This window comes from Micrasema longulum, unplaced genomic scaffold (assembly GCF_059751315.1).
Source record: "Micrasema longulum isolate JH-2025_06_02 unplaced genomic scaffold, ASM5975131v1 h1tg001042l, whole genome shotgun sequence".
In the NCBI taxonomy this organism is placed as follows: Eukaryota; Metazoa; Arthropoda; class Insecta; order Trichoptera; family Brachycentridae; genus Micrasema; species Micrasema longulum.
The window spans coordinates 362,424-381,256 of record NW_028278230.1 but is presented as its reverse complement, the minus strand read 5'-3'; the positions used below and the strand labels follow the sequence as shown (position 1 = coordinate 381,256).

Below are 18,833 nucleotides of genomic sequence, written 5' to 3'. Positions count from 1 at the left end.
TTAATATATTATAATACTTAACAAATTAATATAGAGCACAGACAAACAAAATATAAACTTATTCGGATACACATTTTGTTTCATATACATACAGACATACACATATATACACACATGTATATATAAATATACACATATATACATATGTACATACACACACACGTACATACACGCATGCGCATACACATACATACATTCATAAAAACATAGACTATTTATTTATGCGAAACTTCATGGTTGTCATCTATAAATATATATTTTTTAAATTATTCTTTATTTTTTATATTTTATTTTTGACATCCAGTAAGGTTCTCCAATCCGTGGCATGCATCAACTTTTCTGACTCCCTACGACCAATGTCATGAAAGAGCGAGGTCAACACCTTCCGTAACTTGACAACACTCCCGTCTTTCCACGATTCTGGCAAAAGGTTATGAACCTTTTTGCCTACGTTATAGTGTTGTCTCGATGCCAGAACAGTGTTGACCCCTTCACTTGGTATCAGATCCCTATTAGAGTATCTTGTATTATGGTTGTGGTTGACGCTTGGGTAAATGTCTCTCTTTATGTGTGTAACCACTACCGTTCTCAATATATACTGTTGAATAATATTCAGTACTCTGAATTCTTTGAAGAGCAAGTCACTTGGATAGCGAAATGTTTTTTTTAAGATGACTCGGATTAAAGATTTCTGTGCAATTGCTACAGGTTCAAGGGCGGTTTTTGTGCAAGCTCCCCAACCAATTAGACCGTAAGTCAACACAGAATTTGCCAGTGCATGGTATAGGTGTTTCAAGTCCGGGACTTTATTTATTTATTTTGTTCATTAACGCCCAAAAGGCATTTACAAAAATTAAAAATAAAACACATGCTAACATACTAAATAATACACACAGAATATATAGAAAAAATATGTGAAATTAGTTAGAAAGGATATAATTTAAAGTTTTACAAAGTAAAAAAAATAACTTAAAATATTTAAAATAACTTTTTGATTTTAGATAGTGTTTTTCTGGGTTATTATGCCGTGTTTGTGGGCTTTGTATTGCCGACGTTTCGGAGCACATTGCAGTGTCCATCTTCAGGGCTGAATGTATGAGTGTAGTTTTTAGTGTGTTTAATTGTGAGGAATTTGTACCGTGTCGCAGTCGGGCAATGTATGTGGTTAAGTGTGTGGAGTTTGTACCGTGGGCTTTGGAAGCACCGGGTACCATGAGGTTCGTAGTCGTAACCCATCATCCCTGTTTATGTTATTAGGATGCTTGTATATTTCTATGGCTTCCTTTATTAAACGGGCTTGATGATTTTTGGGCTTTCCAAGGACATTTGGCTCAAATGAGAAATTATGCCCTGTTTCTATGTAGTGCTCTGCAAGAGCTGATTTATCCGGGTAGCCCAACTTGCATGCACTCTTGTGCTCTTTTATTCTTGTCATTATGTTTCTGGCAGTCTGCCCTATGTAGACTGTTTCACAGCTTTTGCAATTTAATTTATATACTCCATCTGTTTCAAGTGGGTCCCGATCTTTTACTGATTTTAGTAAGTTTCTTACTTTTGAGGTCGTACCGAACACTGTCCTTATGTCCCGTTTCTTAAGCGTTTTTGCGATTCTATCCGTGACATTTTTGACATAGGGAAGGAACGCTATTCTTTTATCCGTATTAGCATCATCCATCTTGGAAATATTCTTTGGATTTGTTACCGACATTATTCTTCTTTTTATATCCTTCTTTTCATAGCCATTACTTTCTAATACTTTTGTCAGTATATTCAATTCCTCTTCTAGGTTACTTTCTTCACAAATACGTGTTGCCCTTCTGGCCAGCGTGTTTATGATGCCTAATTTTTGAGATGGGTGGTGATGTGAGGTAGCATGGAGATACTGGTTTGTATGTGTGGGTTTTCTATACACCGTATGTCCCAGTCTGCCATCTTCCTTTCTGCTTAATTTGACGTCTAGAAAAGATAGGCTTTTGTCCTCCTCTACTTCCATAGTAAACTGTATTGCCGGGTGGAGATTATTTAGGTGGTCTAAAAACACTGTTAATCTTTCTGCACCATGATTCCAAATGACAAATACGTCATCTACGTATCGAAGCCATACTTTGGGTGCATATGGAGCTGTGTCCAAGGCCGTTTCTTCAAATGTCTCCATGAAAAAGTTTGCTAGAACCGGCGATAAAGGATTGCCCATAGCCACTCCTTCTAACTGTTTAAAAATTTCATTTTCAAAAGAAAAGTATCCATTTGTTAAGCAGTACTCAAATAAAGCGCACATGTCTTCACTAAAAATCTCTCTTATAAGTACCATTGCGTCATTCAGGGGCACATTCGTGAAAAGTGACACTACGTCAAAACTGACTAATATATCATCCTTCTCAACTTTTAACTCCTTTATTGTATCCACGAAATGTGAAGAATCTCTGACAAATGAAGTGGTTTTTCCCGTGTGTTTTTGAAGGAGACTTGCCAAGTATTGTGAGAGTTTGTATGTAGGAGCACCTATAGTGCTTACTATTGGCCTCAAAGGAGTGCCTTCTTTGTGTATTTTTGGTAGTCCGTATAGTGCTGGAGTTTTCGGAGCTTGTGTAAATATCTTCCAATGTAAGTCTTTAGGAATATTAGATTTCCTCACTAACTCCCTTATTCCTTTATCAATCTTATTGGTGGGATTTTTCTTTAGTTTTTCATATGTCTTGCTTTTTAATAGCTCACGCATCTTGTCAGAATATGTTTTTTGATCCAATCCACGGTTGCGTTTCCTTTGTCGGCTGGTAGAATTAAAATATCTTTATTGTCCCTTAGTTCTTTTAAGGCTATGCGTTCCTGTTTGGATATGTTAGATGGTGGTAATTTAGTTTTTCTTAATATCAGGCAAGTATCTTGTCGGATTTCTTCCGCAACTGCAATAGGGATCTTCTTACTTAGTGCCGCCTCAACTCCACATATTATGTCCTCAACCGGGATGGTCTTAGGCGTAACTGCAAAGTTGAGTCCTTTACTGAGTACCGATATTGCATCTTTGTTCAGAGTTTGGCTAGATAGATTCATCACCACTTTCTGTGGATCCAGTTGAATTGTCTTTTCTTTCTTTCTCTTTTCCATTTCTTGGAATTTCTTTTTCTGTTTCTTCTCTACTGCTAGTTTACTTCTTTCAGCTTGGGTATGGGTTATGTCTTCAATCTTCATGAAGTGTTGGGGTGACAAGGTAGCACCGAGGAGAAGATGCAGATCATACAGGGTTTTCGAGATTTTGTCTAACTCGAAACGGGTATTGCTTATCCTTTCCCTGAGTAGCGCTCTTTGGAATACTCTCTCGGACTTGAGTGTGCGAATATTTCGATGTATTTTAATGTGTGTAGGTATGATGCACTGGTCTCTACACCTCAGCAAAAATGCTAAACTAGTTAGCAAGTTCACTTTCTTCTTCCGGAGATTCTCCAGGCGTCGTGTAGAAAAGTAGATCTCCTCCCCATAGAGGTTCGTAATCAAGGTTCGTAGGTTTTCACGGCCTTCAGAATATAGATAGTGTTTTTCTGGGTTATTATGCCGTGTTTGTGGGCTTTGTATTGCCGACGTTTCGGAGCACATTGCAGTGTCCATCTTCAGGGCTGAATGTATGAGTGTAGTACTACATAGAAACAGGGCATAATTTCTCATTTGAGCCAAATGTCCTTGGAAAGCCCAAAAATCATCAAGCCCGTTTAATAAAGGAAGCCATAGAAATATACAAGCATCCTAATAACATAAACAGGGATGATGGGTTACGACTACGAACCTCATGGTACCCGGTGCTTCCAAAGCCCACGGTACAAACTCCACACACTTAACCACATACATTGCCCGACTGCGACACGGTACAAATTCCTCACAATTAAACACACTAAAAACTACACTCATACATTCAGCCCTGAAGATGGACACTGCAATGTGCTCCGAAACGTCGGCAATACAAAGCCCACAAACACGGCATAATAACCCAGAAAAACACTATCTATATTCTGAAGGCCGTGAAAACCTACGAACCTTGATTACGAACCTCTATGGGGAGGAGATCTACTTTTCTACACGACGCCTGGAGAATCTCCGGAAGAAGAAAGTGAACTTGCTAACTAGTTTAGCATTTTTGCTGAGGTGTAGAGACCAGTGCATCATACCTACACACATTAAAATACATCGAAATATTCGCACACTCAAGTCCGAGAGAGTATTCCAAAGAGCGCTACTCAGGGAAAGGATAAGCAATACCCGTTTCGAGTTAGACAAAATCTCGAAAACCCTGTATGATCTGCATCTTCTCCTCGGTGCTACCTTGTCACCCCAACACTTCATGAAGATTGAAGACATAACCCATACCCAAGCTGAAAGAAGTAAACTAGCAGTAGAGAAGAAACAGAAAAAGAAATTCCAAGAAATGGAAAAGAGAAAGAAAGAAAAGACAATTCAACTGGATCCACAGAAAGTGGTGATGAATCTATCTAGCCAAACTCTGAACAAAGATGCAATATCGGTACTCAGTAAAGGACTCAACTTTGCAGTTACGCCTAAGACCATCCCGGTTGAGGACATAATATGTGGAGTTGAGGCGGCACTAAGTAAGAAGATCCCTATTGCAGTTGCGGAAGAAATCCGACAAGATACTTGCCTGATATTAAGAAAAACTAAATTACCACCATCTAACATATCCAAACAGGAACGCATAGCCTTAAAAGAACTAAGGGACAATAAAGATATTTTAATTCTACCAGCCGACAAAGGAAACGCAACCGTGGTATTGGATCAAAAAACATATTCTGACAAGATGCGTGAGCTATTAAAAAGCAAGACATATGAAAAACTAAAGAAAAATCCCACCAATAAGATTGATAAAGGAATAAGGGAGTTAGTGAGGAAATCTAATATTCCTAAAGACTTACATTGGAAGATATTTACACAAGCTCCGAAAACTCCAGCACTATACGGACTACCAAAAATACACAAAGAAGGCACTCCTTTGAGGCCAATAGTAAGCACTATAGGTGCTCCTACATACAAACTCTCACAATACTTGGCAAATCTCCTTCAAAAACACACGGGAAAAACCACTTCATTTGTCAGAGATTCTTCACATTTCGTGGATACAATAAAGGAGTTAAAAGTTGAGAAGGATGATATATTAGTCAGTTTTGACGTAGTGTCACTTTTCACGAATGTGCCCCTGAATGACGCAATGGTACTTATAAGAGAGATTTTTAGTGAAGACATGTGCGCTTTATTTGAGTACTGCTTAACAAATGGATACTTTTCTTTTGAAAATGAAATTTTTAAACAGTTAGAAGGAGTGGCTATGGGCAATCCTTTATCGCCGGTTCTAGCAAACTTTTTCATGGAGACATTTGAAGAAACGGCCTTGGACACAGCTCCATATGCACCCAAAGTATGGCTTCGATACGTAGATGACGTATTTGTCATTTGGAATCATGGTGCAGAAAGATTAACAGTGTTTTTAGACCACCTAAATAATCTCCACCCGGCAATACAGTTTACTATGGAAGTAGAGGAGGACAAAAGCCTATCTTTTCTAGACGTCAAATTAAGCAGAAAGGAAGATGGCAGACTGGGACATACGGTGTATAGAAAACCCACACATACAAACCAGTATCTCCATGCTACCTCACATCACCGCCCATCTCAAAAATTAGGCATCATAAACACGCTGGCCAGAAGGGCAACACGTATTTGTGAAGAAAGTAACCTAGAAGAGGAATTGAATATACTGACAAAAGTATTAGAAAGTAATGGCTATGAAAAGAAGGATATAAAAAGAAGAATAATGTCGGTAACAAATCCAAAGAATATTTCCAAGATGGATGATGCTAATACGGATAAAAGAATAGCGTTCCTTCCCTATGTCAAAAATGTCACGGATAGAATCGCAAAAACGCTTAAGAAACGGGACATAAGGACAGTGTTCGGTACGACCTCAAAAGTAAGAAACTTACTAAAATCAGTAAAAGATCGGGACCCACTTGAAACAGATGGAGTATATAAATTAAATTGCAAAAGCTGTGAAACAGTCTACATAGGGCAGACTGCCAGAAACATAATGACAAGAATAAAAGAGCACAAGAGTGCATGCAAGTTGGGCTACCCGGATAAATCAGCTCTTGCAGAGCACTACATAGAAACAGGGCATAATTTCTCATTTGAGCCAAATGTCCTTGGAAAGCCCAAAAATCATCAAGCCCGTTTAATAAAGGAAGCCATAGAAATATACAAGCATCCTAATAACATAAACAGGGATGATGGGTTACGACTACGAACCTCATGGTACCCGGTGCTTCCAAAGCCCACGGTACAAACTCCACACACTTAACCACATACATTGCCCGACTGCGACACGGTACAAATTCCTCACAATTAAACACACTAAAAACTACACTCATACATTCAGCCCTGAAGATGGACACTGCAATGTGCTCCGAAACGTCGGCAATACAAAGCCCACAAACACGGCATAATAACCCAGAAAAACACTATCTATATTCTGAAGGCCGTGAAAACCTACGAACTTTTTGATTTATTCTTTGACAAAGCTTGAACATTGAGAGATATTTTGTTGGAGTAACGTATACAGCTTTTTTGCGAAAATTTTCTAATTTCTTGGATTCTGAAGTGAGCAAAGCTAGCTTTTCTTTATGTTCAAACTTAGGCAAAACTGTTAATGTTACATAGTATGTAAAGTTTCCACCAGCCAATGACAAGTCGTCAGCCTTAGGTATAAATGCCGAGAATTTCCTATTTCCTATTCTAAAATATTCTCCATTTACGTTGAAATACGTAATTTTAATATTATTTATCCGCTTTCAGAGATGCTGTGAAGAATGTCGAATCGCCATGATCCTTGGAGAAAATGACGGATGTAAAGATGTTAATCAAAATTCTACTTATTTCGACTGCTGCAGAGTACGTCATACATTATGCTTTTATTAATTTTATTGCTTAACGGACTTCCTGTCCAACCACAATTTTTTCAAAGCCATTCGATAGACTTACGAAAGACCTCATGGATTGGCAATGAAGACACAAATGTACAAATATTGAACTTAACCTGAACAATCTTAGAAACTATTTAAAATTATAATAGGTATGGTTATACCTTGATTTAGGCAGACATGGCAAATGTGTCAACATTAAGCCAGGAGTGATGACACCACTTGTTTCTTGAGTGGTTGCCAGTTGCTATAGGAACACATCGACATTGCAGGTTAGGGAAAGTTCTGTTTACTGTTCTGAGGATCCTTGGCAGAGGTGAAACGAATCCCATGTTGGTTTTAAAATTTCCTACAGCAAAGAAAGCATTGGTACATAAATTACGGAGAGGTAAAAATAATGTTTTTTCTGAGCGAAGACATCATGAGCATCTATATAGTGTAAAAAGATTAAACCAGGCAAAACCCTTCTTAATTGTATGCCAAAATTGTGAACATTACTAGAATCGAATAAAAGCTTAAAGCTTTAAACACTTCACATAACTGAGTATAGTGGAACGCAAAAATTGATTGTAACTTGCCCAGGAATTTCTGGAGTAAACATTTATTATTTGGTTTGAAAATATCTATCGAATGCGTGTTTTTGCCATAATACATCGATTTTACAGTAAAAAATTGTGGGATGGGGAGGAACCTATAAATCAAATTTACTCTTTATTAATTTCATAAAAAAATATTATTTAGCTTACCACTAAAAAATTATCTATCTGATTTCTGAAAAACAAGATTTAGCTTTGATTTGCTGAGTGCATAATCAAATCATTATTCATTTCCGGTAATTAAATAAATTATCTTTTTACTTGAAAAGTGTTAAGAATACTAAAATATTTAAATCCAAAGTAAAACAACATGTAAAACCTACTTTATCAATTAATTGACTTCAAAGCTGGATTTTTGTAACAAAGTTTATATATTTCTTTGAATTGTAAATACTACAAAAAAACAGTAATATTAATTGTATAATGAACTCCCTCTCTAAACATAAGCATCGTTTTCCATTAAGCTAGGGTTTCCTAGGACAGCGGTGCCCGTATCTTAACGGCCGTAGTGAACGGTGATGCGGTGGACAGCCGTCGTAGTGGTGACTAGAGAGTGGTTTTATTTTTCAACGGTGTTATCAACACCATTTTTATAGGAAACCACTCTCTAGTCACCGTTACGACCGCTGTCAGACGCATTAATGTTCACTACGGCCGTTAAAATACGGGCACCGCTGTCCTAGGAAACCCGAGCTTTAGAGAGGTAGAAACGCTAACTATTAAAATATTTTTAAAAAATGCAATATATATGTAATTGAAAAACTTTTTTTTATAAAAAAAACATTTATTTACAGTTCGCAATGAACAAGGAAATGTCAAAATCCACAACTTCAGAAGAAAAAGAAGACGTTCCAGCTTCTACAGTTCTTCCAGATGCTCCGAGTCCAAGGCAATCTGGTAAATGCAAATTAAATACAAATTTATAATTTGGTATTATAGTTTAATTAGACAGCAATACTCTTACATTTATAAGATTGGATTGTTATCCAGATAAGATATTTATCTTTATCTACATTGCTTTTTAAAAAATAATTCCCATCGTGTTTAATCCAATCCGAGAAATATTCTGGGCACTCAATTTCCATTATGGTATTTCGAGCCACCGACGATTTTCCATTACTTACTCTCAGCTGTCCAAATGCTCTCTTCGAAGCGGTTTCTTGACTCTAACAAGAGAAAATAAGTCACACAAAGCCGATTCGGATGAATTCGATGGCTGTTGGATGGTATGGGGGGATTTGAAGCTCCCAAAATAATGTTGTCTAACGACCTAGTAGGGTGGAGAATTGTCAGCAGACCAAGATGATGGTTGGATGATATTGTAACAGACTATCGGGTTCAAGAGCAGTAAAACTGGAAGGTGGTAGTCAGAAGCAGGCAAGATGGAGACGTATATTTATAGGAAGTTAACGCTGAGGATGTATGCATGTTCGGATGGTATTTGTGCTGTTCTCGGCCAAAAATTCACGGGTTTGGATGATACGGCATTGTGGTGCAAGATTCTGTTTATTGTACTCCATAATCATTATGCTTCACAATAGGTATACCTTCGTGAAATTTTTAGAGACTTATCAGATCTTGGCTAACTTTTTGCTTTCTTTTGAAAATAAGTATTACCTGTCGTAAATCCAAACCGAGATCTCTTGTGGTGTTAAGGCTGCTAGATTACAGGGAGATTTTTCAGGCAGCGTTTCTCGTTTGGTAAAGAGTAATTTTACTTTAAATGTGGGCACCACCAATCATATTTACATGTTGCAAAAAAGAACAATATTAAAAATTTCAAAAAAGTTCTTCCCCAATGGAATTTGCTTAAGAATAATTTAAATGGAATCAAATAATATTTTTTAAATTCCGGACGGTTCTTGATAATTGCCAAAAACTTAAATATAAAGCTGACTAATTAGAACATTATGTTTTCAGATGATGACCGTAATGGTTGTGAGTTAGAAGGAGATGACCTCTGTGCCCATAAGTGTATTCCCAATGGAAAATCCTTCAAATGCCAGTGCAGAACAGGCTTTAAACTCAGACCTGATAACCACTCGTGTCAAAAACTGGATTTTAATAGGTAATCTTATTCATTTAAATATAATTTTGATCCCATGTTAGTATCACGGACCCATGGAACAGAGATCCGTGGTTCAAACCGTTCTACCATAACAATCCTTTTTCTTGTTTTTCGTCCACTGCACTGTGGATGCTGGATATCATCATGGAAATTTTTATAAGGTTCGCAGCCGCTCTAAATTAGAATTTGGAACTACAGTGGTAACACGCTATTTAAGTTTTTCAAGCTAGGAGATACGTCTTCTTCTTGCACTGCGTTTTTTTCAACTTTGACTTGATATGGACTAATTCTTTCTTATACGGAGTCTAAATATTTATTTGTTGCAAACTCTATCTACTCGTGATATTTTGAACATTTTTTTATACCAACGTTTGAATGTTTCATCCTTATTTGTGTAAGCTTAGGTGAGAGTCCAGCATCAGCAGATTGAGGTTGAACTCTCAATTACTAAGTTGGTCACGCATTTCGAAAAAGTAATTTCTTGCCATCTCTTTTCTAATTTTAATCTCCTGAGTATTATTCCACTGATTATTGCACCAGTATCCCAATTATTTATAGTGATGTTATTTTTATTTTTTATTTCATATTCTGAAAACGCATATTTTAGCACTTGTTTAGTTTTATTGACAACCGCAGCATTAGTTTTGGACAAGTTTAGTTTTAGTCCCCTGGTGTTTTAGAAAATATACATTTTATTTATTATCCGTTAAAATCAATTCTTTTTTCTAGCACACTAATTTGACTGGCCAAAAATAACGCCACAATCGATTTTTTGTGTTAGTCATACGACAGCAAAATCTATGGCTTTTCGGAGGTAAAAATTTGGATAGGCATCTCTTTTGGTGCAATATTTGGTGTGTTTGTAAGATAATATAAGTGATATTTTAAGATGATGGTGATATTTTTATGTTCCTGGCAAGGCACTAGAAACGTAACAATAAACAACTAACCTTCATAACATAATATACCAAAAACAAACAAAAAAACTATCACGCCATCTCCCTATATGAAGAAACCTATTTTTGCATTCAGACCTCGCTTCTTCTACATTCGTACATATTCACGTGCACGCAAGTTAATTATTCCGTTTTTTGACATGTCCATCTTCAAGCAATTATTGGATTGATCGTGCCATGTTCTTGGTCTTTCTCGTTTACTGCTTCCATCGACATTCAGATCGTAAATCGTTTAAGCCGTTCTTTCGCTAATCATTCGTTCTACGCATAACATTATAAAATATAATGTGGAGGGAAAACGAATTTCCACGCGGATGCGGCGTGTGAAATAGCGGGGGCGAAGCCCTAGGGCTTCTACGATATTATTGAGCCGAGTGAACTGTAATCAAATTTAAAGAAAATAAGTGAGTATCCGTAATATGCGGTATGCAGTGTCAATCGGTCACAGCCCTCAGAAAATGAATTGTATTAGGAAGGGATGCCCTTAACCTGACTCTCGTTCTTGACAGCCTTGTCTGATCCGACTTGACACTTGCGAGCGGCACTAACACGATGGCAGGACCCGATCTAGAGCTCAACACTGATGGTTCGTGGAAACAAAGTTTTATAATGCGGCACACATTCAACAAAATAAATGCGACATGTACGACACGGGGTCTTAATGTGGCGGGTGATCAAAGCAAACTAAATTGAGAGGTGAACAGCAGTTGTGGGTAAAAAGGATGTAGAAGTTGCGACAATACTTGAGCCATGCATACCCACATAATTTGCTATTATAATGTATATATTACAACAGATATAAATAACGTTTTATTAAAGGAAATTATAGGAGTCTAGGCATTTACATTTACAGATTTTGGCTGGTTTAAGTGGCTAGTTTTCAAAAAAAATTCTTTAGTTTATTTCAAAGAATTCAACTCAAATTACTGTGTTTTGGTATCACGTGATTGATTCCCTAATCCAAAACCTCACAGCACGCCTCTGGTATGCACCATTGAGTGCGGTTCAGGTTACAATGATGATTTCGTTTTTTTTATTTCCAGATGTCAGTCCAAAAATCCATGCGACCACAAGTGTTCGGATACTGGGGATGCTATTGTGTGTTCCTGCAGAACTGGATATGAACTTATGGCAGACAACGTATCCTGCATAGGTATTTTAATTGTATTTATTTATTTATAGTATTTTTTTACACACAGCAGAGAAGAAGTATAAAAATTGGAAAATTGTTTCCAGGCGTTGCCTAGTAGGTGATTTGGTTCAGCCGGATGAATCTCACCCACGTGATAAAGGTTTCAGCTCTTTTACTTCACAAAAGTCAACAGATGGAAGAGTTGAGGATATGTGGATGTTCAAACATGGGTAGAATGGTGAATGTTACACAGTGTATAAAGTGGCCACTTAAACCAGCCGATGACAGGTCATAAGCCCTGTAAATGCCTAGACTTCCATATTCTCTTCTCAAAAACTTTTTCGTTCTCTGTTGAAATAAATTTAAATACGAACAACTCCCTAGGGAGGAAATCCAGCCAGTCTGTAAGCATTTGGACATAATCAAACATTGTTAAACACTAACCTTAATAAAATACAAATAAATGCGGGATAGAGAACACTCAGATATCGGGAAATGTTTAAACTGCATTTGTTTTTAAGTAATGCTACATACCACACACCTATGGCCCGCATGTGCCAAGAATATAATATATACTGCCGAAACAATAAAATTGTCACTTTTCATGATACTCTCTCAGCTTTTGCGAATAATCTCTTAGATATAAATCTTATTTAATAAGTACACACGTACTACTTATTTTTTATTGCATTGTATCCTGTATATCCTTTAAAAAAAAATATTTTAAAATGTGTATTATGAATATATACTTGTATATGCGTGTAAAATTGTATAGACGAATACATTCAAATTGTATGTTTTCTAGTACGTATCTTTATAAAATTACCAAATAAAATAAAATAAATATAATTTATGTACATTGTAATTGGCAGTAGTTCTGTATTGTACATTTAAATAATTAAATAAATTATTTTAACTTCCAAAAGACGTTGAAGTGTATCGAGCTCTATGGGAATTTTCTCGGAGAAATGAAGAAAATTTTAGGTTTCCTAAGATGAGACTAAAACTAGAACTCAAAACTGTTTGTTTTATGAGGCTTGCAGGAGTTGTCAGAAGGGAAACCAGAACGAGTAAACAAAGCTTTTTAATCTTTTCAGATATAAATGAGTGTGAGCTACAAATTCACAACTGCAAATCTGGTTCGTCTTGCGTCAACACAGCTGGGTCCCATAAATGCCTGTCTGCGAGTACTGATCCACAAGCGTCCGCTAGAACTTCAGCTAACAGATGTCCCAAAGGTTTCCAGTTCGATAAAAGGAGTCAAGTGTGCAATGGTAATTATAAGAAAATCATAATTATTTTTCTGCCCGCACCAAGTGGTCAATTTGCTGTTGCATTGGCATTCCAATTGTAATGTATTTTCATCGTTTGAAACACAAAGTCAAGATGATCAGTCTAAAGCTTCAAACCCAAAACAATGACTTCGAAATGTAAGTGTAACAATTACTCCTGTAAATACGTTCTTCATGTCGACAACCCGGAACCTCAGGCATGGTAGGCAAAAGCCTTGGGTATATGTTTATTATTCTTTATATAGAATTCATTAAATCTCTTGTAAACGTCAATAAAATTATAACTTTACTAGTAAAATAATGAAATAATTAGTAAAATTAACCTAACAAACGAATAAATATAAATCAATAACACAGTTTCATACAACAATCTAAAATCAATAAATTTAAATCAATAAACACAAATCTAATGCCGAGCTGTCTTGTCCTGCAAATATTCTTCGACTCTCTTTCCCAACAGCCTGTGCTTGACAAAATCTTTTTTTTTGTTGGCATAGCCTGAATTTCAGAGGGTACTTTGTTGTAGATTTTTTTTGAAGTATAGTAGAGGGTGCAACTAGCATATCTTTATTTCTAGGGTTGAACCTATGGAAGTCTCTAATTCTTCTAAAATCAACAATATTTTTATGTACATACATTGAGTTTTCATAAATGTATTGACATGTCAATACATTGATTTTTTAAAACTTATCTCTAAGCAATTCTCTGGGACTCATATTGTAAATCGCTCGAACAGCTCTCTTCTGCAGCACAAAACAGAATCAACATCTGCAGCACTTCCCCACACCAGTATACCGTAAGACATAACGCTTTGGAAGTAACTGATTTTTACTAATCCAGCTGTTTCTACATTAGTGAGATGTCGAATCTATTGGCTGCAGAACTAAGTCTGTTCGATAAATCAGCTGTATGTGGACCCTATTGAAGCTTAGAATCTAATTTTATACCCAACAATACAGTGGTATCCACAAGATCCAGTTCTTTGTCTTTAAGTTTTGATCGATAGAGACCGACTGATTTCGACTCCATTTACTTTATCACGGTTTTTTAAAGCACACGACCAGGATTCTGATAGTATTTCACTCTCAAACCAGCTGATGACAGAAGCTCTGTAAATATATAGAATTTCGTATTCCTGTCTTAAAATTGTATTCAGCTCTATTGTAATATAATCTTGTAAGATGCTTGGGTTTGTACTTCAAAATTTTAGATAATTCAATAATACTACTGTAAAATGCACATTGTGTGTCACTAGCCCGCAGCATACTAGAATACTGTTCCATAATTTGAGACCCATCTGAATCAAACCACATCTTTGAAATAAGATGGTTCAAAAGCAATTTACGCGATACTTGTATCTTTAAGAAAATAATTACTATCTATCATTATTTCTAGCAGGAATGTTGAATTACATCACTGAATCTCGTCGTCAAATGTTTCTTTAGGAGAATTTCTATAAGCTGATTTCTGAAAGAATATAAATATACTAAAAAAATGAGTTTGTTTGTCCCGAATACTGGAGCGAGGTCGTATTCACTGTTTCGCGCAAGTCAGAATTCACCCATTAATAGGTCAATTTGCTTGATAAATTCAGTTTCTGCAGATAATATTATGGATCTAGTTTACGGTTCCTATCGGCAGTTTAGCAGCTTTTCTATTAGTCAACTTCTCTTTATAATTACCGTCTGCGTAAAGTAATTCATCAACTTATCAGTAATTAATTTTAATGACTTTCCAGATGTAGATGAATGTCTTTCATCGCCTTGTCCTTCTGGGCTGATCTGCGTGAACTCTGTCGGTTCATTCAGCTGTGGTCACTCACCCTCTCCCTCTGCTGCCTCTCCTCCCCAGCAGCTACCCCCAGACCGCGAGGAAGCCACCGTCCCGGACGTCTGCCCACCGGGCTTCAGGATCAATGAAGAAATCGCTGATTGCTCAGGTGGAAAATTAAATCCTTTAAATCGGTGAAAATAATTTTCTCCCTGCAGCTCAATCACAATGGTCGCACTTGTTATTAAGTGTTGGTTAAGGCTTTTTATTTGACGTGATACACATCTGTGATTATGCATCAGGATTAAGTTTGATAAATTAGGACTCTGAATTAAATAATACAATTATCTCACATTAACAACCATCTTGTGTCTAACTACCCAGGCTAATATGACCTTTATCGATTTTTTCCTTGCAGACATAGACGAATGCAAAGAGGGTACCGATGACTGTAACCGCAAGAGCCAGTTTTGTTTGAATACCCATGGAACGTTTACATGCCAAGATAAAGCATCTAAGACTTCTTGTCCTCCTGGATTCAAGATTCGTCCTGACATAGGCTGTGAAGGTAAGTTGTTAAGGTTGACCAGAATGAACATCCACTCTGAAGATGGACGCTGGAGCGCGATCCGAAACTTCAAAGATACATGGTACAATAACCGAGAAAATTTTAAACTGTATCTCATCGGCCGTGAACCTGCTCTAGATAAGCTGATTTTATATATTCAAGCGGATGAAGGATTCAGTTCAACTTTTCTTGGGCAGGCACTTGAAGGGTAGGACTAATCACCTTACCTTCATGTAACGGATGATCAAACTACAGAGCACTATGCACCACTGAGTGCAGAAAGGGTGATTAAGGATGACTTTCGTTAGTAAGATCAACAATATGTGTCGAATGGTGTCAAAGTTTTGTTGTTTGCTGACGACATGAAAATTTTTAGAGTAATTTACACTATTGATGATTGTATTACTATCCAACATAACTTAAATAAACTATTTTCGTGGTGCTCAAAAAATAAACTCCAACTAAATGTAAAGAAATGCCAAATCATGAGATTTCACAGGACTAAGTTTCCAATAATGTTTAATTATTCTATTGGCAATTCTGAACTTGTATCTGTTTCCGAAATACGTGATTTAGGTGTTATTTTCGGTACCAAATTATCATTTATTGGTCACATTAATAGCATTAGTAATAGATCTCTAAGAATGTTGGGTTTCATTATCAGAACCACTAAAGATTTCAAAGATATTGGTGCACTTAAAATAATGTACACGTCACTTGTAAGAAGCATTTTGGAGTACAACTCTACAATCTGGGCTCCTCATTATTCTAGGCACCAATATTGTATTGAAAAGGTCCAAAATAAGTTTTTACGATTTATAAATTTTAAATTAGGTGTTGGTATTGAATTCTTTAATTATAATTTGTTACTGTATATTTTGAAATTATTGAGACTAAATTTATATAAAATAATTCATTCTATGTTTGACACCCCTGCACTTTTATCACTAATTAGTTTTAATGTACCGAAAAGGACAACTCGGCAAACCTACCAATACTGTGGCAACAATACTTCGACATCGTATGGTAAAAATGCAGTCATCAATAGACTTCACTCTCTAGGCAATAAGTACCAGGACACTGGTGACTCATTTCACATGAAATTTAGTACATATAGAACGGCTCTTCTTCTTTATTTTATTGGTAATAGTTCTAGGTAACTATTTGTTACTATTGTTAAAAATTTGTTTTAAACTTCTTTATTAGTGTTTTTTTTCTTTTTTGGTTTCTTTTCTTAAATTAATTTATAAGTAAAAAATATTTCTCTTTATCATTTTTTTTACATCATTATATATTTTTATACATAAACATATACTATTTACCTAAATATTAGTTTTCAATAATAATACATATATATATATATATTTTTATTGTTTTATGTTATTCAAAATTGTTTTCTTAGTTTTTTTTAACTGGTTCAAAGTATTTCAAATACCAAATTATCTTTTTTTATCGATAATTCTATAACTGATAATATTTTATTCTTTTATATAGTTTATATTTCTTAGACTTTCTTAATTAATAATATTGTTTTAAATGCTCTGTATTACTTATGCTTACATGTATGTATATTTAATTGTATTTGTAACTAATATGTAAAAGGCACTAAGTGCCGTTTATTTCAATAAAATAAAAATAAATATTTTGAATTTAACATAATATAAAAATTGAAAATCATTTTCAGAAATTGATAATTCAATAGGACGCTTAAAGTTGTGATTATTTGTGTACCTCTGTCTATTGAATGATACCCCGTAGAACCGTTAATCGTTTTTCGATTAGACAACGTTGAAATTTTAAATCTAAATAAAAAACGTAACGCTGAATTTTTCTTTTTTGTTGTTATTGCAGATATTGACGAATGCGCTGAGAACCAGGACATTTGCACCCCCGGTAGTGTGTGCATTAACGAACCGGGTGGTTATGACTGTAAAGTTAAATCTAACCGCCCTGTGATACCTCGCCCCCAACCGCCGAGGCCATCTCCCGCGAGGCCGAATCCTTCCGTACCAACGCGCCCTTCATCACAAAGGTAATAAAATGAGCTATATTGAACTATGCCTTGCATGCATCGATATCCCGACTGCTTCGTATTGTAAACTCTGGTCAGGATCTGGACTATTTTGGTGCAAGTCTTTCCAGTTTTAAACAATCGCCGAATTAGACCAGATTGGGTCAATTAGACCAATCGGGTCATGGTATCGAGAGAAAACAACCATTGGCATCGTCGCAACAATAGAAAGCGATACGATATCTACGTGGAACCCTTGAGGGGGACTGGCCACACAATTAGAATGGACGACATAAAACGCCTAATTCTATCTTTGCCACAAGGACGATGAAGACCAAGAAGGCCCAAAATGCGATATGACAATGTTGGAAGTGAGGAACTGAAGAAGAACGGCAGCAAACCGGCAAGAGTGGAGAAGACTCCTGTTTTCAGCCAAGACCCACCCGGGGCTGTACTTATGATGATGATGATTGTATCGCTGCAGTTGTTTTTTTCATATGTGCTAGCTTTAATTTTAAAGTGGATTTTTAAGTCGATCTTGAATTTTTTGGTGTAAGTCCATCCAGATTTAAACATTTGCTGAAATAGACCAGATCTTCTATCGAGGTACAGTAGAACTCCAATTATTCTAATCAATTGGGACCGGACCCCATGAATGAAAGTCATTGCTTGCTGGACATATCGGTCAAAGTAAGCTGTTTGACTGTTATCATCCGTTTTCGGGCAGCCAAGTCGTAATTTTGCGAATGGCAGTACGTTTTCGTCTAATTTTATTTATTTTTTAATTCTGAAAGCGATTCGGATAGTCGGAGTTCGGATAATTTGAGTTCTACTTTAGTTTTTTTTTTCTTTTGTGCTAGTTTTAAATTTGAAAATTTTTGAAAAAAATGTTCTGCTGTGAATTTTATTAAAAAAATCAATTCAATTTTATTTCAAGTCTTCTATGAAAAATATTCCTGCTACGATTTAAACTATCTTCGTTCTGTTTCTTTTATCATACATTTATTTTCTTTCAATATTTTACAATCGGGTCGTGGTCCCGTGGCTGGTGTTGTGGACTAACGGATTAGAGATCCGAGGTTCGAACCTCACTCTTCCGCACACTTGATACCCATTTTCTAGTGGTGAGTTATTTTCAACTCCTTGAAAATGTCCTCAAAAACTGAAATATTTATGTAAATCACAAGAACGCAAAAAAATATTTTTTATTAAAAAAAAACTGCAATACGTATTTTAAAAATTATTTTTTGAAATATTTTTATTGATTTCAGCTCCTCTCGAAACCCAGGTGCGTGTCCAAGAGGGTACAGAAAATCTTACAATGGAGGGTGCGAAGGTGAATTATTTAATATTTTTTTGCTTAAGTAAATTTCTCGGTACAGACAAATGAAGAAAACAGTTCTGTGTGTGCAATAAAACCATAACCCTTGACCACTCCATGGCTCTTCTCAAGTAAAAATCCTGGA

General features: G+C 36.0%; 1 protein-coding gene across 1 annotated transcript in view; it reads left to right on the top strand.

Annotated features, from left to right (window-relative positions):
* LOC148277373 (uncharacterized) overlaps positions 1 to 18,833 on the top strand; it is an 82,063-nt gene that overhangs the window by 33,012 nt on the left and 30,218 nt on the right. The window contains exons 4-12 of the mRNA XM_088232953.1: positions 6,850 to 6,945; positions 8,365 to 8,467; positions 9,491 to 9,638; positions 11,638 to 11,747; positions 12,824 to 13,000; positions 14,757 to 14,957; positions 15,207 to 15,356; positions 17,208 to 17,388; positions 18,639 to 18,703. Coding sequence (XP_088089079.1) covers positions 6,850 to 6,945; positions 8,365 to 8,467; positions 9,491 to 9,638; positions 11,638 to 11,747; positions 12,824 to 13,000; positions 14,757 to 14,957; positions 15,207 to 15,356; positions 17,208 to 17,388; positions 18,639 to 18,703 — 1,231 coding nt within the window. The remainder of the gene's footprint in view (positions 1 to 6,849; positions 6,946 to 8,364; positions 8,468 to 9,490; positions 9,639 to 11,637; positions 11,748 to 12,823; positions 13,001 to 14,756; positions 14,958 to 15,206; positions 15,357 to 17,207; positions 17,389 to 18,638; positions 18,704 to 18,833) is intronic.